The following is a 23757-nucleotide window of genomic DNA, read 5'->3' as shown; positions in this document are numbered from 1 at the left end:
TTGTCACTAATGACCTCAAAAATCACATTTACTATCTAAGAAACTGTACTTATCAACAAAGAGATCGCTGTAAAATGGCAGATAAACTCACCTGAGCTTGAGCAGAGACATGGCACTAACAGATGGTTTGAGAGAATGAAATAGGATTTTGAAATTATTTCCCCTACTGAACAATTTGTCATGTGGAGAACTGTATGTTACCTGTTACCCAGGGTGTATGAATAATTTGTTGCATTGTTGCACCCAGCTGTCACTTGATGCCACACAGTGAGCAAAGCATAAGCAGACACTCGTGGCATAAAGTCTTTACCATGCTGTTTCTGGCTGGAACGTCCTCAATAATAAGATAGTTTGTTACATGAGTATGGAGCTTGCGGATATCAGCGTAGATCTTTGGATGAGATGCTTAGGAAACGACTCTTTGCTGCAGCCTCTGTGGAACAGCCTGAGGCTCAACTACAGAGACTATTTGAGATCTGCACTCTTCCCCATTATCCTGACAGTGTCTTCCTACTTTGTCTTGTGCCTTCCTTTCCTTGTTTGCGACATGATGGGAGAAAGGTGGGCTTGGGTCCAGCAATTCAAGATCCAACCCAGCCATCGTCCAGCAGCCTCTGCACTGCTGCACTGTGCAGGTGTCACCTTGTTCAACCATGTGTTTCTTGTGCTGCCAGCATCAGTGGCCCAGTGGGCATGGAGGCCACCTGTGGACCTGCCTGACCGGGCTCCGTCCCTGCTGGAGCTGATTGCTGGGGTGATAGGCAACCTCCTGCTCTTTGACTTCCAATACTTCATTTGGCACCTGCTCCATCACAGGATCCGCTGGCTGTATGTCACTTTCCATGCCATCCATCATAAATACTACTCTCCCTTTGCTCTTGCCACTCAGTGTCTCGGCGGCTGGGAGCTGGTCACAGTGGGCTTTTGGACCACTCTGAATCCTGTGATCCTGAGATGCCACCTACTCACCACATGGACATTCATGGTGTTGCATGTCTACGTTTCTATAGAGGATCACTGTGGCTATGATTTCCCCTGGTCCACATCACGTCTGATACCGTTTGGCATCTATGGAGGGCCCAGCAAACACGATGTGCACCATCAGAAACCCAACACCAATTTTGCACCACACTTCAGCCACTGGGATAAAATATTTGGCACGCATGCTGATTTCAGCTTCTCTACTGCTATGAAATAGAAGGCTATAACACTATTTGTAACAGCTTTAAATAGAGGCCGGTGCTTTTGTTTATCTAAATTATGTGGATAATAAAATATGAATGTGCAAAAGTTGAAGAGAAATCTACATTTTCCTTTACACAGAAATGGAGGCTTGTCACTTTGTTGTATTTGAAAAACAACACTGTCACACACACTCCCACTGTGTCTGGTTTCTTTACTTTGAAAGTGATCCTGAGCTTGAGACATGGCCTACATTACATTCTTCCTCACATAAATGATTCATTATTTGAGCCGTTTTTTCTGCTCTTTACCGGTGTAATGTTTCAGAATGAGAATTAGCTTCATTCGGCAAATATTGTGTATTGCTCTCAATAAACAAAGGGACAAAATGATTTGACTACATTGCCAATTTCATTCATTCAACTTCATTGCAGTGGTGTCATCAACAGTCACGTATAAATTACAACAAAGTGCACATATTGATAATTTAGTGACCACTGAGTCGAAATTAATACGTTTTCCCCTTTATTTTCCAACCAGAAATTACCACAGCATATCACAGGGTTTTTTTATTTTATTGTGACGCTTCTTGTTTTTATTTAGGTAAGCTGACCAGTGATCAGTAATGTTTAATGCATGAAGGACAAGCAGGTAAAAGTTTCCACCACTAGATGTCAGAAAAACATCTCATTGCCATTTCGATTGGATTTAACATACTATATTTTTAATGTTTGACTGCATATATCACAAAAATATTGCTTACAACACATTCTCGTAACTCTGCCTATAATATTGTGATATAATATATATGATATAATAATAAGTGAATATTGGGGTGGCTAACTCATTTGTCTCTAAAGGGTTTGTTTGTTTTTATTGTGGTTGTGTTGGTGGCGCTGCGTCGCCGGTGCAACCAGCTTCAGTGACACAGAGTTGGGATATGGAGAGTGAGTGCTGGAGCTAGCCGGGACATGTCTGAGTAGAAACCTGCATTATTTCCCAACACGTACAGCATTAAATCCACGTGTTGAAGATGGGACAGTGCGGCATCACGTCGTCAAAGACGGTCCTCGTCTTTCTGAACCTTATATTTTGGGTAAGTTTGGAGGTTTCTGGCAGCTCTGAACGTGCGTCACAGCCCACCAGCTAACTTAGCTAACGTTAGCTTTGTGTCCAGTCAGCCACTCTGCTAGCTGCGGCAGGCGACCTTTGTTTAACCAGGGAGGGATTAGTTTGAGAATGCAGCAGGAAAGACATCATTTAAGAGATATACTTTGTTCAGGTTTAATGATTTACCGCAAATAATACATTTTTAAACCTTACATCACGTTTTAGAGTAGAAATACTCTTTGCTTAAAAAAATGCAGTGTTGCAAAGTCAAACTATTGCTTTTTGACCCTCCATGCGGGATGTAGGTTAACACACACCAAGCCAGAGATGTGTCAGCCACTAGTCTATCGGGTCAGCCATACATGCTGGTAACTGCATATCAAAAGCTCCGGAAGACAGTTTAGCTAACCTAGTTCAGAATAAATGTTGACGTTATTTTGTTGGTGAAAAGCCCGCAAATCATTCTGGTTAAACTGCAGGTCCAGCCATTATGAATGACATCATAACAGGCAGCGGTGGAAGATGAATTCAGATCGTTTTAAAATAGGAATAACGTTAGCTAACGTTACACCACAGTCTGAAAACACTTTAATAAGTGAAAGTACAAAAGCATTAGCATTTAAGTGCCTAAAGTAAAAGTAGTCATTTTGCAGAACGGCCCATTTCAGAATAATAATGGTTGATGCATTAATGTCGGTATAATGGTGGGGCTAATTTTAAATTTATTTACTGCTGGGTAGCTTAAACCATAATAATAATAACTCTTGATTTCCCTTTTGTTGACGTATTTGTCACCCACAGGCTGCTGCTGGTATCCTGTGCTATGTGGGAGCCTATGTCTTCATTACATATGATGACTACGATCACTTCTTTGAAGACGTGTACACTCTCATCCCAGCAGTGACCATTATCGCAGTTGGAGCCCTCCTTTTCATTATTGGGCTCATTGGATGCTGCGCTACAGTGAGAGAGAGCTACTGTGGACTGACAGCGGTCAGTAAACCAGTTTAGAAGTTTAACTTGATAGATACTTGGGTACTAATGCCCTTGTGTAGTAAGTGATCAATCAAAGGTGAACTTTGAAACTTTATGAAGAGAAAAGTGGTATTTCAGGATGCATTAGAGAACCTGGCATTGACATTTGGAATTTGACTTAAAATCATGTTAGTTATCACATCTAATTAGACATAGAGATATTAAATAATCCATGGAGCAGAAACTGCACAAATTCAACCCTTTTCTCAGAGCTGGTAGTATTCTGTCTAACTTGAACATGCCAACGAGTCAAATAATCCACTTTTCACGTATATGCATGTTAGTTTTCCAAAGTGTCTGTTGTCTGTGTGCATCTTAAATCGTGAAATTCAATCCACAGTTTGTCGTCATTCTTCTGCTGGTTTTCATGACGGAAGTGGCAGTGGTGGTTCTCGGATACGTTTACAGAGCAAAGGTGAGAAAGTACATGTTTGTTTTTCTTGGCCTTTTCATGTGACCCGGCAGATCACACCCACTCATAAGAGCAGGGACAATTTGTCAACCACAGATAATCAAAACTAATCTGCTAGTGTGTGCAGTCATGTTGGTTTGTACCATTTATATGTCATCAAAGGTTTAGTCTCACCTTTCTTTACCATTGCCAGGTTGAAGATGAAGTTAATAGTTCCATCAAGAAAGTGTATGATGAGTATAATGGCACCAACAGCAATGCCCAGAGTCGTGCCATCGACTACGTTCAGAGACAGGTGCGGTCTCCTCTGTAAACCAGATGTAATGGTATTGTTGTTTCACCTGGATTTCTGTTAGCTGAGCAAGTAATCTTGAGTTTTCATTGTTTTTATTTTCACAGCTTCAGTGTTGTGGAATCCACAATTACTTAGACTGGCAGTATACACACTGGTATGAAGAATCAAAAAATAACAGCGTACCCATCAGCTGTTGCAAAGCAAACATTGGAAGCTGCACAGGGTCCCTCACTCGTCCTGAAGATCTCTACCAAGAGGCAAAACACCCTCTAAATTTGTCAAGTTTTCATAGCAAACACCACTTATTTTTAAAAAGGAGTGACTTCTTATAGTTCTATATGTTTGAACATGTTCTCTGTGTGTGTGTAGGGTTGTGAAGCTCTGGTTGTGAAGAAGTTGAAGGAGATCATGATGTATGTCATCTGGACTGCACTGACATTTGCTGCTATTCAGGTATGTAATACCTGTAATCAAGATGCCTTGTTTTGCTGAACATTTTAAATTAAATTAATTAACCTGCTCAGTTTTTATTGGCCTCAATCAGAGTCATTCAACACTATTGATACAGTGTCTGACCCTATTATTAAATCATAATAAATAAATCAATAATCAATAAATCAATAAATATGTATCAGACACATTGAAATAACACATGTAGCCTTCTACATTTGGCATGCCCTATTTTTCGCATGCTGATACAAATACATTTAGTTGATATGCTCAAAATATTGATATTATATGAATGTAAGTTTAACTGGAAGAATGCGACTCCTGAAACTGACGTGACACGTTCAGCTTGAGACTAGAGGTATCTCTCTGTTGGGAGTTGTTGAGACTACAAAAACACTGGTCTTACAGAGTGATGCTTCTTTTACTTCATAATCAATTTTAGGCAGAGTCAGACAGAGAGCACACATTAGCAAAACAGTAGCTTTTACTTTGGCAAGTTACTCAGGGAATTAAATTTATTTCCTGAAAGCTTACATGACCGCCGGTGAAGTTTGTCATTCTAGCCGGTGGAAGCAGCGGCTAAAAATCGGAAGCTGCTAGCTTAATGTGTTTGGAGAGAGAAAACATTTATTAACTTAACTCTTATGAATCTGAAAAATGCTCGCAGTGTAGCGCTCACTGTCATTAAGGAGAGCAGCGTGCTGCAATACTAGCAGGCTGAGGGGACAAAACACAGGGAAGTTCAGTGAAGCAAGGATCAGATTTCGATCTGCTACCTACTGATCCATTAAAATATGCCCGGATTGGCCCCGATACCAATCTTAAAGCTCAGCCAGTTGTTCCGGGTTTAAAAGGAGGTTTTATCTCGTGGAAGTTTCTTGACAAAAGCCAATCAGCAGCAGTGTGGCTAACAACTTTAAAAAAACATTTCAAATTTCAAAACTAAAAACACTAATAACGTGTACATCTCTTTCTTCTAGATGCTGGGGATGTTGTGTGCTTGTGTGGTGCTGTGCCGCAGAAGCAGAGGTCCTGCCTATGAGCTTCTCATTACAGGGGGCACCTATGCATGAAGGAGATCACGTTTCTCACCATAACACACACTTTCAGAATTTACATTTAATTTAAGAATGTGGCATAGGTGAGATAGTGAAAATAATCTATTACCACACTAACTTTAAAACACTAACCAAACTAAAGTTATATATTTGACCTGTTTTTCCAAAAAAAAAAAAAAAAAAAAAAGCTACTGACCAAATTCTTTAACGGTCAATGTAAATGAGATGCAGAAAGCATTTTGTTGCTCTGAGGATTGCAAGAGGCCATAAGACCTCTTCTTACCAAACTCAAACCTTGTTAGTCAAGGGAATGTATGGTTACATGTGTGGTTTAAAAAGGTGGACAGGGTCATTTCCTCATATGTTAGTTTGCACTATGTTTATGGCTTTGAATATTTTATATTTAAATCTGTCATGTACTTGAATGAAAGACTATAATTTTACCTTGTACCTTCACTACTACTGATACTACTATTCTACTGCTACTACTACTCTAACAGCTCAGTTTTAGTTAAAATCTCACCTTTTTCAGCAGTATTCTCTCAAGAAATATTGGACACCCCAACCCCAGTCAATGGCACAGCAAGTTTCTGAGTGTAAACTATGAAACTTTACTGGGATTTGCTGATTTTCTTTTAAGAATCAAACCTTGTAACCCCCTTCAGTATGTGGGCTTTTTCAAGTACTAATGCATTCTTAACTCTAGATAGATAAACTTTGTCCTGTTTGTTTTGTCTACAGTCTACTGATGGTAGTTTTAGAATTTGATTTGTTGACATGTAGCAATGGCAAGACTCAAGAATGTAAATAAAATGTGGGGAAAGTTTGAAATTAAAAAGTGCATTTTCTGATTTATTGTTTTAATTTCTCAGACAGAAATGTCACATCTTTACAAAGAGATGAAGTTGCTGCACCAAATGTGACTACTGTTTTTTTATTCTATCCTGAAAAAGCTAATTCACTGGCTGTCCCAAAAAAGAAAGGTCAAAGTTCAGGTGTTTCCCATGAGGGAGAGGTGTAAGCGTTTCACATACCCAGTCAAATGCTTTTGGTCTGTCTGTCTTATCTTTTATGCTTTTGTAGCTTTACGCCTTCAAACTAGGTTTTAGGTTACCATGGACTCAAAACGTATTAACATCTTGCCTATTGGAATCATTAAACCCAGTTGTGCCTGCTTCTGGTGTGACACCGAATCAGTTTGTGGACCCTCAAACACACTTAAAATGTTGGTAAAAAGACTTGATAAGAAGGACATGATTAAAAGATTTGGTTACTTCATGGACACTGAGTTAGCAATGCATCACCTGTGACAGAGTAACCAGATACCTTTGAACCAAAGAGAGCAGAAGAATAATGCCTGGTTGAATTTCAGTTACTTTGGATGGTTCTAGTCGGATTTTATAATCTAGAGTATGTATCTGCAGTAAAAGGGGTCATGAGGGAACAAATAGGGTATTGTGGTTTCATGACATGCCAAATAGTTTTCTTAATTAGCATTTATGCCGTTCAAAAACCAAATTAAAACCTGAGGATTTCTCTTTAATATTGAATAAATACAAACAAATGCTTAATTACACTTTTTGGCATTGAGAATAGAAACAATAACTACACAATGAAATGACATAAAGGCCAACAAGAGAAATCAAACATTCTGCCCATCATTTCAGACCTGAAATATACAAGAATACCACAGTATATGGATAAACTTCGCTCAGCTGTCTCTGGTATGAGGTGCGCTCAATACATGAGCAGTAAGGGCAAATTAATGTGAATATGTGCCATAGCAATAAATAATTAACCATTAATTGTAAGTGAAAGTCCCTATCTCTAGGATTATTAATTCATTATAAAAATCGGACACCGTTAATTCACACTATGGGCACATCTATGGCATGTACACTGATATCACCATAGAGGGTGCCAAAGTTTGAAATTTTGAAATCCTACACATAGGGTCTTTAATGATGCATGTAACAAAAATATAAACAACAGATATGATCAAATTATTTGAAATGACTAAGGCCTTTACTACATAGTTGTAGGAAATATAGTAGTCTTACATATGGCTGTCAAGTAAACCTATTCTTTGGCAAGGTAAGAGCCTGGAACCAATCCAGTAAGGCCATTTCGTTGCACCGTCCACCAGCCATCCTCACCTTGTTCTAGGACAACCACAATGTCCCCAAAAGATACAGAGAGCTCATCATTCCCCTAAACAAGCACAGAAACAATCAATCAACAGATATCCCCTAAAGATGAACAAGAATTAGTACATAAGAATGTGACCCATGTAGAGGTTAGACATTTCCGTGCCAAGAAGCTGACCTGTGCCTCATAGTCATACACGGCCTTGTACTGGTCGCTGCTCAAGTGGGTCACCGGCAATCCAGGAATGGAAGCATATACTCCATCTGGTGTTTCTGCTGTGGAGTTGGGACAGGGTTGCAGACATAATCAGCACCGGTTTGGCTGCGGTGTGAAGCCACTCTCTTCACTTTCCACTTTCTTCCCCAAACCAGTGACTAAGCCTGTCTTATCTAATCATCGGCAAGCTGAACAAATGATTTGATGGTGGTGGCATAAAGCTGTGGTCCCCAACCCTTGTTGTTGTACACCTACAGTGGCCTGTCAGGTGAGCTCAACTAGCCCTTCATCAACACCACCTCATTCCAAATGTGTTCATTTGGACGGATTTTAACCTGGATGTTATTTGAGACTGCTGAACATGTAAAAGTGGATCCTGCAATTGTTGTATTCCTATTTTATGTGTTGTTTTTAACAGAATGTGATGTAGGCTATTTTGTACGTTTTTCTAATGGACCCTGAGTCTGACAATAAAGCTGAACTGAACTGTCAATGTGTGGGTATGGTCAGGTTTGCATTTGTAGGCTACTACTCCCACTTGGAGTGGCAGAAGCTGGACACTTATTAAAGCCTACACTACACGATTTCTAGCCCGATTTGCCGCTTGGCGAGCTCGGTGACCGTCAGGCTGTGATCTGGAGTAAATCAGCGGTTGATCAGCGGTCGCCAGTGTTATTTGTGAACTACATAAGGACGCATCAAAGCGGCTCCTCGACACATTTCTGCAGCACGTCTACCAGATATGGAACATGCCAAATATCTGGAGGAGTCGGCCGACTCGACATCCATATCCAGCCAATGGGAGCAGGCAGCTGGCGAGCAGGCAGCTACTTTTTCACCATAAAACACTTTATACATCTCTCTGTAGCCCAGACGATCCTTGCTAACTGCGTGTGCTAATCCATTCTTTCACTCATATTCTTTGTCTTTATAATTGCTCTTCATAATAACAAATAGCAGCTGTCTTGTCTGTAGGTTTGCGTCATTTCCCGTTTCACATTGCACGTGTGTTTTCTTGACAAAACGTGGTTTGGAGACCAGCGTCTGGCGACTCAGCCGCTGTCAGCTCCTGTAGTGTGTGACCCCGTCACCTATCAGTCACGTAGTGTGAATGCCACAACGATTTCAGCAGTCCTGTCACAAGAGGGCAAGTTGTGTAGTGTGAACGGCACGGCAGTTGGCTGTGAAGTCTGCACAAGCCTAAGGTGTTAGGTCGGTGCCCCAGGTAGCAGCTGACTCTGGGCCGAATCCGCCTTCAAACCGGCAGATCCGTGTAACAGTCACGCCCGTTTTACTGCCCCGTTCCAGATACGGCCCGCATGTAGTCTGTGTGCACTCAGGAGGGGGCGTGAGCATCCATCAGTCGGCGGAATCATAATAGTTCTGGCCCGGACTCGTCGGAACGAGCGCGCGAATTGTTTCTTTCGAACCGGTTCATACCGGAGCAGAAGTCAGTCGGCGGAATCGTAGTTGTTCTGGCCCTTGGCCGTCGGAACGAGCGCGCGAACTGTTTGTCTTTCTTTGGATCAGTTCGGACTGGAAGCTTTGGGGAAAGAGTTTATAACGGTAAGTTGAACGATGTTACAGTCAAACAGTTGAGTGTGATTGTTTTTAATAGTGGTGTAATGCTTGTTAACATCATTAACATCATCACATCGGAATGTTTTGACCGGGTTTTAACTTCTTAAAACTGTTGAAGAGGCATTGCCTAACGTTAGCTTTTTAGCTGGGTTAGCTAAATTAACTGAATGAACGGATAGCTAAGCTAGCTAGCATTAATAAACAACTTTGTGTGCAGCTAGCATAAAACATTAATGATGTTTAACGTTAACGTTAGTTAACTTACAACGATGTTGTAATGTTAGTTTCCAACAGCACCAATTGACAGCACCTGTCTCCTTTTTAGGTTCAATCTTTTCTCCACCCCTGGCTGACAGCTCGGGATTAATAGGGTAAGTTAAGTTAATGTAAGTGCTTTCTTCTGGCTTTGATTTGATCTTGGCTATAGTTGAGCATAACGTTATAAAGTTATGATAGGGTGTGTTAAGTGTTTAAAAAATCAAAGCCATCTAAAGAAGTTGGAATTTTCATCTGACGTTAATCAAAACGTAAAAAAAAAAAATTAAGGTCTATGGGCGGGAAATCTCCTCTCTCCATGTCTTTTCATTGACTTTGTATGAAATCACACCGCGGTATTATGGTTGAGGAGCAGTTCCTGATTCATTCTGGATATTTATTTGGGGCGTTTTCTGAGGGATATAGTGTGCTATGTTAAGCTTACCAAGTGTTTACCCTCAGATTTCTGTCAGGAGCTGTAAGAAATGTTATTTTGTCTAGAGGCTGATGGTTCTCAGTAATTCATCAGATTTTACAGTTAAAAATTACAATGAGGTTCATGATATCAGTACACTGAGATGGCTGGCAGTGGTACAATCAGCATTACTCATTCTTTTTAATTTGCCTCATATTTTTTTGTTGCAGGCTTTGTACATAATGTTACTACCACTGGGGTTTGTTCCAAAATCACAATGCAGTGCAAACCTGTAACATTAGCAGAGCTGAGCTCCTGGGGTCATTTGTCATGCAGGGTAACGTTACCCACTGGGTCTTAAACTAATTTAAAAACTCATTGAATTTAATATTCTCAAAGTAAGTCTCTTACATTTATTTACAAAGGTCTTAATTTTTTTGTTGTCCTTTTCATATGATTATATAGATACAGGTAACTGTACACATAACTGTCAAATGTATAAAATGTTTTGTGTGTTTTGACTACTTTTTACATTTTGTCTGACTTCCAGTCAGCTCTGCTGTACTAGTAACTTCACCACTGATCTGCATACAGTGCTCTTTCATCCTTATTTTAGCAACTTTCACAGATAACATTCTGTTAATAGTATTTACTGTTCAGTCTTTTATATGAATATACATTCAATGGTTTTCTCAAACACAGTGGCCAAACAGATTAATTGGAAAGGAGTAAAGGGAAAAGAAATATTTTAAAGAAATGCTGACAAGAACTCTGTTGATAAGTAAGTATTTTAGTATACGTATTATATGTGGAGGTGACTAGTAGATGAACTAGGAGGGCAAAAAAATCTAAATAATCATTCATTAGTTGTAATCGCGGTAAAATGTTCACTTAATTGGGATTTTGATTTTAGGTCAAATCTTCCAGTCCTAGTCTAGTCCAGCCCCCTTTAAAATTACTAATCTCTGTGGATTTTATGTAATTTGTGATTGCCATTATCAGTTGAGTAATCACCCATTCTTTTATCCTTTGCAGAAATGAACACATCGGCCATCCCCCACTCCACTACTGATGATTTGTTGGGCATTCCCACTTCTCCACTTGCCTCATCAATGTTTCCCGTAAAGCCACCAAAACAACATTTTACAGTTTTTTCTGGGTTTCACATGGCTGGTTGGAGTTGGATATTGTATTTTGGCTATAAAATCTTTGTTATTTATACCATGGTCATGGAAAATGGTTAAAATCTAAATGGCTGGCAGTAATCATCTATCAAGACAAACTTATCGCTTGTCGCTAATTAAAACGTTATCTTGTGTGTTTAGGCCGTAGAATCTCGTGTGTCTCCTGGCTTTAGCTTTATATGTAGAGTATGGTATCATGAGTGTGGTATATATCTTCTCATCTCTCTCAGGGAGAAAGCAAATCTTACTTTCTTACTATCATCATTACTAATGGTACACTACACTATGCAAGACTAATAGCAATGTCAATGTATTGAGCTTTTTAACTAAGCCACACTGTTGCTATTATTAGAGTTTAATACTTCTGCATTCATTTAAAAATAACACCTGTGCCATAGTTGTGTGGTTACTGTATGGTTACTAGAAACTAATCACCTGCACCTGCAAGTCAACTGGAGTGAAGTTTCTTGTTCCTACAGTTGTTAAAGACAGAAATGAGCTGTAAAATGTGTTTATTAGATTGAATGTTAGTTTGGCAATTATGTACTTTGTTTTAAGTTTCTGTCCTCGCTTTTTATGTCAAACATTTCAAATAAAATTTAAAATGTGTATTTTAAATAAAATTTAAAATGTGTCACTCATCCATTCTATCACTTTCTTTGTTGAAATTCTGTGTAGGACAAATAGAAACAGTCTTTGTAACAAAGTGTAACAGTAGTTTTGACTGTCCATGCTTTTTAAATTCAAAAGAAAAAAGTAATCGAGTTTAAAATGCAAGGAAAACGAAAATGAAAGAAACAAGAAATCTTAGTGTACCTTAGTGATATACAAGTCACTATTTGTTATACATTATATAAACTACCCCAGTAACCCTTTGGCTTCTGAGACAGAAAGGGTATACCTTAACTGTTATCTAGTAGTAGGATCCATAGCACTTGGTGAGTCATGCACAACATCTGATGGTAAAAATTTTAACTATCCCTTTAACAAAAAAAAATCATATTTTTGTATATGTTTTGTGGGTATAGATCAAGGTTATGAAAGAGGCCTGAGGTGGGGTGAATCCAGGCCAGAACTAATAAATGGAGCTGGCCCAGTGCCGGCCCAGTGCCAGTCCAGATTTGAAAACTGGATCCTCAACAGTATCTTAGAGACTCTGGGCCAGATCCAGTATGGAACTGGTCCAGATCTGGCCCACATTTGGGCCAAATGACTACATAATAATTGTCATCCGTTCTGGAGCTGGACCAGTGCCGGCCCAGATGTGAAAACCGGATCCGAACCGGCATTGGCCCGTTGTGCTAAAGGACACCGGCTCGGGTCCGTTTTACAGATCTGGCCCAGATCCTTCATAAGTTCTGGGCCGCAGGTTTTTTGCTGGAGGCATGTCTGTCTTAACAGTTAGTTCACTGGCAACTGTGACAATAAATATACTTTGCGCCTCACTATTTCTGTTCCTCCCAAACACAAAATTGTAATTTCTGTCTTTTTAAAAATTAGCTGAACTACGCCACAATGTTTCCACATACCCCCTTAAAACTGCAGTGTGGCCTGAGTACAAGTACCCCTAGTTTGTAATTACCGGTACTCCAGTTGCTCCACACGTTGTGTTGCAATGACCAAGGGGCTTTCACTGTTCATAGCAACCATCATTTTGGAAATTGCAGTGTTAACTTGAATGGCTTTGGTACTATACCATTAGGTTGGGCAACTGGTTCATTGATGCTCATTTTGGAGCCACTGGAACAGTTCACCTGCAGAAGATTTGAAAACCTACAAATTGGGAAAAGCACTCAGTAAGCAATACACAAACATGTATTGAAGGGAAAGAAAACATGATGTAACAATCATCATTCATTTAGTAACAGCGCTTTCCACTGTGCCATTCTGACCTTTTCATGACTCCTACAAAGCCAACGCTGCCATTTCTGTCAGCTGTGCCATCGTTCTCGTAGTAATTTTGGTATTGAATTGGAGCTGTCAAATTCAGTCAAAAAATCTTCAGTGTGTTTCAGGGTTTCATAATCACCTGTTTTTATTCGTGCCAAACATTCTGCTGTATGTTTTACTAGCGGCTTAGAGATAATATTAAAATTTCCAACTTGAACATATTCAAATCCAAATCAGGAAGGCTGCAGAGCCGGTTCCTACCTGGTGGGGTTGAGCCAGTTCCTTTCGTGTCCACAAAGTAATTGATGTCTGTGACGATGTCACAGTTTTCCAGTGCTTTCCTCACATCCTCGTAACACTGAAAGAGCAGTTTGTGTAGAATGAACTTTAAATATACAGTACTGTATACTTCAAGGGCTTGCTAAGGGACTGTCCCCATAGAGTTGTGTAAGAACAGCTGCACGCACCTCGTCATCTTTTACACTCTGCATTGATAAGTGATTACAGTGCACCCACAAAGCATTCCTTAGCACATTGAGGCGGTCTTCTTCTTGTTGCTGAAACATCTGCAAAACAGTGTGATGGAGAAAAAAAAGTAAGCAATCTGGAAAACACAGAAGCGCAGCACATTTTACAGAGCAATAGAATTACAGAACTAAAATATAGTGATGCAACAGGCAACCTCTTGCACAACAAAAGCGTCCAGCATGCTCTGCAATCAGAGGTTCATAGCTGTCATTTGAGCGCTTTTTTGATGATCTTTTCAAATATGATTGTAATTGTTTCTTTTTTGTGTGTGCGCGAGCTGTCCTGTATTGCAAGCCTCTGCCTGCAATTGACCCTTTTAAATAGGGATGAATAAAGTAGTTGACTGGCATAAACTTTGTTGATGTTATCACATGTAGGAAGATTTGTTGCCAGGAAACATGTTCGTAGATTAGTGACTCACTCCATAGCCTGATTGTAGGAAGTGTTACACATCCTCATTGGCAAAACAGGCCTCCAGTATTGCCAAGCTTGGTCTTAGTCTGTACATTTCAAAATGTATCAAGCTGTAGTGTGCTTTCCTCACTTGATAAATATGTTAAGAGAAATACAGCTTCCAGCACGATACTTTACCTCACATGTGTTGATGTGCGTTGACTCCCATTCTTGACGAGTGTTGTCAAGTTGTTCAATGTTTGACATGTACTGTTTCTCTGAAGACAAGCCAAGACAAGAGTTAAGTGTAAAAACTTTACACATAACATAAAAAACCAACAGTGTGTGGTTTGGGGTAGGGATTTAAATATTGCATTTTAACCTATTTTTGGACTCCTCAATAAAGGGGAAGTAAACATGACCACCATCATTTAAAAAATGTTTCTGGTAAACCATAGCGGCTTCCTGCATAAAACACTAGTCTGCACGGCCAAGACACAGCATTTCACTTGACTTATTGTTTGTCCTTACCAGCCTCTTGTGCAGCTTCTCTGCACTGTCTGGATTTGCTGTTCATCTGAGAAGAGAACACAAAATGACGCATTGTCTTTATAGGAAAGTTTATGTTTTCCGATATCACCTTTGTAGAATAGAAAGTGTAAAACAAACTCGTATTAAACATATTATGACTTAAATTACATAATATAGTCATGGGTAAAGAGAGTGCTGATTATCTATCCCTCTGGTTGCCAACAACAGCAACATATCAACATTTTATGTTTGCATTTGTTAATAGCATGCATTGTTAAGGAGGTGCCCAGTAGACTCTCAAATGCCAGAGACAGTTATGATAGACAAAACGCTGAGACACTGTTATTGTAACTTCAGTTGGATGTTTGATCTTCACTGTGCAGAATGATGCCTGTGCACAGTTTGACACTACATTTAAATCCAAAGCAACTTACAATTGCTACATAGGTCGTGTGTGTGGAGCAACTAGGGGTTAAGTGTCTTGCTCAGGGACACAATGGTAGATGGGTCACAGTGGGGGATTGAACCTGACACCACACCAAAGGCATAGTCTTATCCATTGCACCATCGCCATCACCACTAGAGGACTGTTTCCAAATGAATTTGCTGAAGGGGGAAACATTTCTCTCTGTGCTTATCTTTAATCTGAGTTTAAAACATTTACGAACAAGCATGATGTTGTTGTGACATCAAAGCTAGTTTGGAAGCCAACTGTGGTCCAATATTCAACTTACACACGAGTGATGTGGAAACTACTGTATGCTGAGAATGGACCTTTCAGTGAAGTAGTAGATATCTTGGGGAAGGAGTAGATTTAATTTTAAGATTTAAAAAGAAAAAAACAAACATATCAGACACTAATTATTATTCAGCAGCATAGATTCATATGCCTTAGATTCATTGGTTGGACTTATTCTTAAGAGAACAAACAATGTCTTCTTCTGTGCCAAGAAACCCCCTACCCCAGCTAATGTAGTTACGTCAAATTAAATGAACAAACAATTGAAACCATTACATTGGACCTTTGATGTGTCATACCACAGTACAGACGTACCTTCTCAATCTGTTTGGGAGTGGCTGTGGGCGTGTTGCCCATCTTCTCGGCGGTTTGCTCTGCCTCATCTGCCTCCCTGCAGCGCTGCTCATAGGATCTTTTAGACTAGAGGGGAAACAGAACAGAAACCAAATGAAACACCATGCTTTGTTCAACAGCACATGCTTTATCAACTTAACAGGAAGGGGGAGGGGGGGGGGGGTGATGCATGTACAGGAAAAGCAAAGTGCATCAAGCTCTTCTGAGTGAAGAGGAGCTGAGATTCCTGAGTTGGGTGTCATCACATAATACCCCGTGGTATTTAGTTATTTCATTCCCAAACCATCCTTCAAATCATAAAAATGCAGGGCAAATATTTTCAGAGTGGTACCTACTTTATGCACCTTTCTTGCACATACAAGCAGGATGTAGCTGCACCTGAACTGGTTCATGCTGTTGACCACTGTGGTAATTATATAAAGTAATATAAATACACTTGCTGAAACCAAAATTACTTTTTTTGTATATCTGTTAAAATGGGCCTCAACAAACACGCGGTCTGACCATGCATATCGTCATATTGTGAATTGACCTTACTTCTATAGTTTTCTTGTAGAGGGAGACTTTTGCCTTCTGGACCTTCTCCATGATGCCTTCAAACTAAGAAGTGAAGGACAATGTTATTAAAAAAGACAAAAACCACAGTGAGAGCGGCAACTGTTTTTAGATTTCCTCTGTGAAGAACAGAGGGCAAAAGAAAAAAGATTGTTATGGGTACCTTTTTTCTCTGTTCCTTCTGTCGCTCTCTGAACTGTTCCATTCTCTTCACCTCCTCCTTTAGGAATCCAGAAAGCTGAATGTGCAGATTCCCTACATTTTCAATTTCTGAAAAACAGCAAAATCATACAGCTATAAACTCTGAAGTGACTCGGCCATGTATGAAGTACACAAGCGAAATAATGCAGGAAATATATTGTGTGCTTACGTGTTTTCATTTCATCAAAAGATTTTCTCAAAGTGCTGTGAAAACAAAATGAACATGGGGCATTCTCAAAATATGCTGACATTTCATGCATTTAAATGTTTCCTGCACATCCAATACCACAGAAGAAATGTATTTCTTAGAAAGCTAAACTCAGAAATACTGAGTGCTCAAATGCAGGCACACACCCACCCACCAGATCTCATTTAAACCCCCGGCCTTGCGGGCGATTGTGACCAGTTCCTTGCCATATTTCTCTTCTGCCGATGCCCTACATGGACAAAAACCAAACTAGAGCTGAACCACAGAATTGAGGTCACTTCATACACTCACGTACAATTTTCAAGAAATTTGTCAGCCCACCTCATTTTCAAGAGCTCCTCCATGTCCTTGCATGTCCGTCGACCGTCATTAAGCCTCTGAATGATAACCTCATACCCATTATTACTGATGAAGTCCTCTGTCTGGAACCATGGAGCCATGATAACAATCATACTTTCAGTGATAAGGGAAAACATTTACAGGGGATCTCAGCCTAATACAAATAACACACACCCAGTGTTAAATTTAGGAATAAAAGTCTAAATAAATGCTGGTAATCCAAAATGTTTTATGTCAACTGGAAATAAAATGTTAGTTTCTTTATTGCTCAGTACTTAAAATACCTATGATCACCTTTAGGCAACAAGTTTTACTTTTATGAGTACCCCACATAGAGGTGTTGTAATAGTGTCTGATCTAGAGTGGAAATTGTTACGTGCTGCTGCTGGGGGCTGAATGGAAAGCAGTTGAGTGGGAAATATGCCAAAGACCTTTTTATGTGAAAATATTCTTCCTTTGCTGAAATTTGACTGAACAGGGAAGTAAAATTACCGGTGTAAAAATCGCTGATGTTCGTTTGCATATTGTTCAGCTACATAATACAAATGCGAAAATTGATAGCAGGACAAGAGAAAAGAGGAAAAGGAAAGCACACAACTTCACATAGACGTCAACTGATTGTTCTTTCTGACTAGCCAGTTTCTGATGCTTTGCTTAAGGTTATGGTAAAAAAAAACTACTATTTAAAGTCTTGTGTTGGTAACTGGTTACATGAACATTGTGAGTTCTGGTCTGTTGCACATGTGTGTTAACAGGTGCTCTGTACAGATCTGGGAAGGCTCAAACAGAAGATCAAAAGGCACATAAGGGAGATTACCAGGAAACCCTCAATAATGACAGGAATACAGAGTTACCACCATAATGTCTTTGTGTTCATACATTATCTTAAAAAGTAGCACTTAAGAAACAAGTGTTTAGTTTGTGTGACACGCCTGGTTTTAGATAGAGATTGGAGTACACTTATTATCAAGACTAATGTATGCGGCTTATCAAGGCCGCATACTTAAAAAAAAAAAAAAGTTGACGTTTTAATTAGCGTCAGTACCCATTCAGTGACTTGACAATGAGAAAAAGGAAAGAAAGCAAAGACTAGAAGTGTTTAGCTAACTGTATTAAAATATAGGCTACAGATATCTAAATAGTTTACAAGTATATGGTACAGTAGATCCTATCCAGACAAAATGAAAAGCATAAATACAGTAGAAGTGGAAAGGTACACCAGTGAACATACTGAATAAAACACTGACTTCACACCTTAGTTAAAACTCAGGGTCAACAGCTCAACATAAACATCATAAAAAAACGTAGGGGTAAGTTCAATCACTTTAACTCACCCAAAAGGCATCTTTAAATTGTAATGTCATCTTGGCAGCGGTAAGAAAATAGTCCTTTTTGGAGAGTCCACTCAACTTTAAGTCCCTTTCTTTACACCCAGCAGTGTAACCGACTGTTGCTTGGTGCAAGTGAAACGGATCGTGACACATTCAGGAAACCAGGCTTCACACAGCAACACTCACTCACTCACTCACTCACTCACTCACTCACCAAGCTGATTTAAATGAGGAAGAGCTGCAATATGTCTCTAACCACAATTGGACTGATACTATTGTCAGTTCACTTTTGGCACATGTAAAAGGACAACTAACGATAACACATGACCACAATTCAACACAAAATGTTCGATAAGTGTAAATTAAAACAAATCATATTCCCAGTTGAACCTCCCTATCAGTATATGCATGTAGGGACTACATGTGACTAATGTCAAAGTAAAACACAGGAAATAAACAACATAGCACCTCCATGGAAACAAATGAGGAAACTCTATGATAAACAAGAACATAGAACGTATTGTTATAATTCATCATGTGATACATGCAGCTGTCTGCCAAAGTCTGTCACTTCACTGTTCATGAATGTTTCTTGATTTTTCAAAACTTCTGCCTCTGAGATCTGCCCGTCTGCATTGTGGTCCATCTCCTTGAGAAGGTGAAGAGCCTGTTGATGACACGAGTGCAAAACAGGGAAAAGAAATCAGTGAATACGCTGCCATACCATCACCGGCAGAAATGATATATAATCCTACAAGGCGATCCAAATACACAATTTGCCCATTATTGAATTAAAACGGAAGAATTCTGTTTTACTTTCATCTCTTATGCTAACACAATCTGGGCACACGTTGGAACAGATGAGTCCTACCTCTTCTCTTGCTGAACCGTAACTATTGGGTGCAACCCAGCGCAGCTGCTCTTCTCGATTCAACTTGCCATCCTTATCTTGATCATAGAGGTCTTTAAACCGTACTGTTTCTTCGATCTCCCACTGTGAAGGGGAATCCCCTGACAACAAAATAAAGTGTCAACATTGCATGGGGGATAGGAACTGGGCATAGCAGAGAGATATAAAAACAATCAATCTAAGCTTCGCTCCTGGGAATAATGATCCGGGTTAAAAGATTTGTATAGAGAAAGCATTCTTACGTCATTTGAAGAACTCACAGCAAAATATGATATTCTTAGAAAACTTTTTTTTTTTAATATTTACAGCTGAGGAGCTTTCTTCTCTCCTGCCCAGAACCGAAACCTGACAGTACGCCCTTTGTCCATCTTATAAAAAAAATAATTCTACCCAAGGTAAGGGCAGGATTTCAGCTGTATACAATATGCTAGAGTCTGGTTCATCCGAATCCTCTGCGCACAAATTAAACTGTTGGAGAGTTGATGTTCAGGAGGACATTTACTTGGAGGAATAGAGTAGTATTCGTACTAAGGCTCCGACTCAGATTGTGAATACTCGGCTGAAGCTTTTACAATACAACTGGTTAATGCGAACACATGTAGCCCCTGCTAAGTTAAATTTATTTAATGAAACTACTCCAAATACATGCTACAAGTGCAATCATTCTAAAGGGACCCTGTTTCATTGCATGTGGAAATGTGTAAAAATTAAAGAATCTTGGAAGGAGGTATCGCCTATGATATGCCAAATAGTATCAGTGAAGCTGCCTTTCCATCCCAAAGTGTTCATTAAACTTGCACTTGAACAATAAGGTAAAACACTTACATATATGTGCTTACTGCAAGTAAAACGATTAATAGCTGTTGCCTGGAAAAGTATCAACAGGCCAAGCATTACCCATTTGCTTAGAGAGAGTTAGACTCCTGACTCTTGTGACATACTTATGTCTATATATGTGTCTGACTAAAGCAGAAAAATAAATAAATTGTTTTAAAAAAAACAATCAATCTCTGTGGCCTTACCTTCACCTCGAACATCTCCAATAAATTCACTTAGACTGATGAATCCATCTTTGTCTGTGTCATATTCACCCAACACATCTTCAATGGCAAAATCCTGTCAGAGAAAAAGGTAAATCAATCAATGTTAATATGAAACACAAGGGGAACTTGTAATGGGGGAGGACTGCAGTTTCATATAAGGGTCATGATACAAAGTCATCTTACAGCCATGTGATCCACTTCAGATGGGTGAGTGAAGGCAAGAAACTCTGTCACATTAAGCCCGGATGTGCGGTCGGCATCGGCAAAGTCAAAGCGCCTCCTCTCCTTCAGATGCAGCTAATGGGGATATGAGCCTATGTTAAGGTTTTACAGATAGGTTATGCTGTGGTATAATGTGATTATTAACAGGAAAATAAAAGTATACCTACATGTCTGAGAGACTCTTGCTCTGGATCTTCCAGAACAGTGTTGTCATCAAAGCTAATTAGCTGGTCATGAGCGACCATGTTGTATTCCTCCCATGTTACAACACCGTCTTTGTCAGTGTCAAACTCAGGGAACCGCTCCTTCGCATCATCCAGAGCATATTTTCTATAGACATGCTGAATCCATAGCGTGAGCTCCTCTGTGGATAAAACACTGAGTATGACCTTCCACCACCTCTGTTTATCTTTGCTTTCTTTACAAATGTTGAAAGAGACAAACACATACCTGCGCTTAGCAGATTGTCAGCATTTGTATCAATCTTCTTTACAATTTCCATTATTTTTTTCCTCTGTTCTGCTGGGCTAAGTTTCTTTATCTCCTCAGTGTCCTGGAAGTGTATAAAATAAGACAAGCAGGAGATGAATGAAGAGTAGAAAAGAATACTGTACTATAAGAATAGAGTACAGTACTTTGTAGTAATTTGTAGAACTCTTGTACAGAGTACAAGAGTTCTACAAAGGGGCTGGACAATTTGACCTAAAATCAAAATCACAATTGACTGAACATTTTACCTCAATTATGATCAATGAACAATTATTTTGTTTTTGATTGTTTTTTTGCCCTCATAGTTCACTGACAAGGTTTTTACTGAAAATATGCTCATTTTAAGGTGGGTTTATTTTATTTTTTCGATTCACAGATGTCAAAAATCGGTTGTCTAAATGTTAACTGATAAGGTAATATTGACTTGCTCATAATAGAGACATGGTTCCCCTTTATTTGGCGCATCACACAATTATTAATATCAATGCAGTACTAATAATTTTCACTTACACTCTCTGTGAACATGGTAATACTCAACACTTTGCTGCTTCCTCTTTGCATTCATCAAAGGACATCTACATGGCAGGTGCTGTTATACCAGCAGAGGATTTTGGTATTTTAGGGGCAGTGCAATGTGTGTGTGGCGAGTGAGTGAGTGGGCGAGCGAATATGAGAGAGGGTGTGGTACAAGGTGATGGTGACAGCCAGTAAGTTGTCAGTCTGGTAGTAAATGTACTAGGTCACAGTGTGTCCGTTAATAAAACGGATGTCAATAAACGTATGTTCATTGTTTCCCCAACTGCTGGAAAGTGAAGGCGGTTAGCTAGCTAACAGACTCAGGTCTGGATGCTGAGCGAGAGTGCACGGGGCAGAGTCTCGTGACTGCTGTTTTTAAAGGGGAAATAAACTGGATAATATTACCTGAAATAACCCACATGGTAAAATTACGTCGGTTAGAAGCTCTGAATTTCGGTTTCGATTACTTTTCAATTAATCGTCCAGCCCTACTACAAATATTTAAAAACCTTGTCTCCCAGCAGGACGTTCATGTCATGTTCAGGGTTGTGCTGCTGGCCAATATAATGATCTTCATGAAGATGTTTATGGGAGCTTCCAAATCCATACTGAAGCACCAGCAACAGCAACAATGCAGAGGATGCCATCTGTTGAGTAACGTTAACACAGTTAATTAGTGGTCAAATAAAATGAGCTTTATGTAACTGAAAACACGAATGAGTGAAATGAAATAGCCTGCAGGGTAGTCTGCTAGTTGAAAGCTCAAATGACCAGAGCAAAACAGAGCTGCCAAAGTAAAACTGTGCGACCTTGTGGTCATCTGGTGGAACTTCAAACAAAAACACTTTTTATGCCCCGTATGATGGTGGAATTAAAACCAAAATCTGACAGGAACAACTATGTGTGAGATGAAGAAAGAGGGGGACAGAAGGAGAACAAAACTGGTAATAATAGTTGTTCTTGTCTGGTTTTAATGAATCCTTGTTTGCAACAATACGCGTTACTAACGTGTTTGAGAGAGAATGACCATTAGACAGATAGACACACATGCATTGGCAGAATCGAGGACAAACTCGACAGCGTTAGCCAAAATAAATAGTCACAGACAAAGACAACGCATACAAGCCAGTAATAAAGTACCTGCGACAAAGCTGACAAATAATTAAAGTGCAATATGTTGCTATTACCGTGGAAAGTTCTCCGTACAAGGGCTGACGCCAGTGACATTCACCCGAGACTTGTATTTCCGGTCACAAATGTCAAAATAAACGTTTTATTATTCTGGTTTATCTCAAACTTTTATGTATCTAAAAATCGAACTAATCCATGTAAACCCAGACTTACCTAGGATATCTGACAGAGCAGGGCTGACAAAAATTATTCACAGACAAATCAACAGTACTAAGTTATACACTGAAGTTTCCACATAAGAAAATAGAAGTATACTAAATTACTGGTTTTGCATGCAAATATTGCCTTGTCATGTATGACAATCATGTAATATAAGTGATCTCAAATCTATATGGCATCTGAGAAATTAATCCTGTTGGTAGATGGATGTGCTTTTCCTTTTGTTTTAAGGGTTTGTGCAGTTCATGTATATGTTTCACCATCTAGATGTTTAAGAGGCAAATGGGATTTAAGACAATCAAGGTTATCTGCCCTGACTGTCTGAATAATTGGTGAGTTTGTGTGCAGACAGTGCATGCCAAAATAAAATGTTGACACAGAGATTTTCTCAGAATTAATTTGAAAGTATTTGACCCTTTTTGTGTGTTGGATTACTGGATAGATTCTTTCCTTAGGGATTTTTACAGCCTGCCTCAAACGGCAAGTTTTCTCTGTAAATGTCGGTTGCCAGTTAGGCAAGTTTATTTACCGGATATAGAACAATCAATATTTTGGGGACATTTTAATGTTCTTTACAGACACTATAAATGTAAAATGTTATGGCTCTATGAATAGTAGCAAACTAGTTCAAGGAGTTTCATATTGTAGCCTATAAGCAAGTCAAAATATATTTTGGGGATAAATAATTTAGTAATTTATATGCAATTATATAAAAACAGTATGTTTAGCCATACAAGATAGACATACAGCTAACCTGAGCACAACAAAGCTAAACAGAAAGTAAGCAAAGATACTGGTAAGCTATGAGTATTTGAAA

The 23757-nt window shown here is 39.3% G+C and overlaps 4 protein-coding genes and 1 long non-coding RNA gene across 6 annotated transcripts; 3 read left to right on the top strand and 2 right to left on the bottom strand.

Moving 5' to 3' along the window:
• Positions 1–3: 3 nt before the first annotated feature.
• ch25hl1.2 (cholesterol 25-hydroxylase like 1, tandem duplicate 2) lies at positions 4–1951 on the top strand. Its single transcript, XM_038706662.1, has one exon. The coding sequence runs from the start codon at positions 359–361 to the stop codon at positions 1196–1198; it is 840 nt and encodes a 279-aa protein (XP_038562590.1). The 5' UTR covers positions 4–358; the 3' UTR covers positions 1199–1951.
• Positions 1952–2096: 145 nt separating this feature from the next.
• On the top strand, positions 2097–6393 carry tspan3a (tetraspanin 3a). The gene is made up of 7 exons (XM_038706663.1): positions 2097–2278; positions 3094–3285; positions 3668–3742; positions 3933–4034; positions 4139–4291; positions 4404–4487; positions 5465–6393. Exons 1-7 carry the CDS (start codon positions 2216–2218, stop codon positions 5555–5557), a joined length of 762 nt encoding a protein of 253 aa, XP_038562591.1. The 5' UTR covers positions 2097–2215; the 3' UTR covers positions 5558–6393.
• A 667-nt stretch (positions 6394–7060) lies between these two features.
• pstpip1a (proline-serine-threonine phosphatase interacting protein 1a) lies at positions 7061–18587 on the bottom strand. The gene is made up of 15 exons (XM_038706659.1): positions 18414–18587; positions 17062–17162; positions 16895–16969; positions 16702–16736; positions 16495–16601; positions 16314–16376; positions 15738–15842; positions 14684–14729; positions 14351–14430; positions 13699–13797; positions 13493–13589; positions 13234–13318; positions 13038–13114; positions 7868–7965; positions 7061–7753 (listed from the first exon to the last, which is right to left on the bottom strand). The coding sequence occupies exons 1-15, from the start codon at positions 18561–18563 to the stop codon at positions 7622–7624; spliced, it is 1350 nt and encodes a 449-aa protein (XP_038562587.1). The 5' UTR covers positions 18564–18587; the 3' UTR covers positions 7061–7621.
• LOC119894122 lies at positions 9407–11256 on the top strand. The gene is made up of 3 exons (XR_005442883.1): positions 9407–9472; positions 9813–9858; positions 11193–11256. It is a non-coding gene; the product is annotated as an uncharacterized LOC119894122 (long non-coding RNA).
• On the bottom strand, positions 17930–22845 carry rcn2 (reticulocalbin 2). Of its 2 annotated transcripts, none has more exons than XM_038706660.1 (8): positions 22731–22845; positions 22100–22237; positions 21036–21138; positions 20753–20949; positions 20547–20660; positions 20343–20436; positions 19282–19421; positions 17930–19077 (listed from the first exon to the last, which is right to left on the bottom strand). In XM_038706660.1, exons 1-8 carry the CDS (start codon positions 22815–22817, stop codon positions 18934–18936), a joined length of 1017 nt encoding a protein of 338 aa, XP_038562588.1. In that variant the 5' UTR covers positions 22818–22845; the 3' UTR covers positions 17930–18933. The 2 variants fall into 2 exon arrangements, with proteins under 2 accessions (XP_038562588.1, XP_038562589.1); XM_038706661.1 differs by having other exon boundaries at positions 22778–22836.
• Positions 22846–23757: the final 912 nt, after the last annotated feature.

Source organism: Micropterus salmoides, unplaced genomic scaffold (genome assembly GCF_014851395.1).
Source record: "Micropterus salmoides isolate LMB-PRFRI ecotype aquatic unplaced genomic scaffold, ASM1485139v1 Ms_hic_scaffold_8, whole genome shotgun sequence".
NCBI classification, from domain to species: domain Eukaryota; kingdom Metazoa; phylum Chordata; class Actinopteri; order Centrarchiformes; family Centrarchidae; genus Micropterus; species Micropterus salmoides.
The sequence above is the reverse complement of the archived record's forward strand: the minus strand, read 5'-3'. Positions and strand labels throughout refer to the sequence as shown.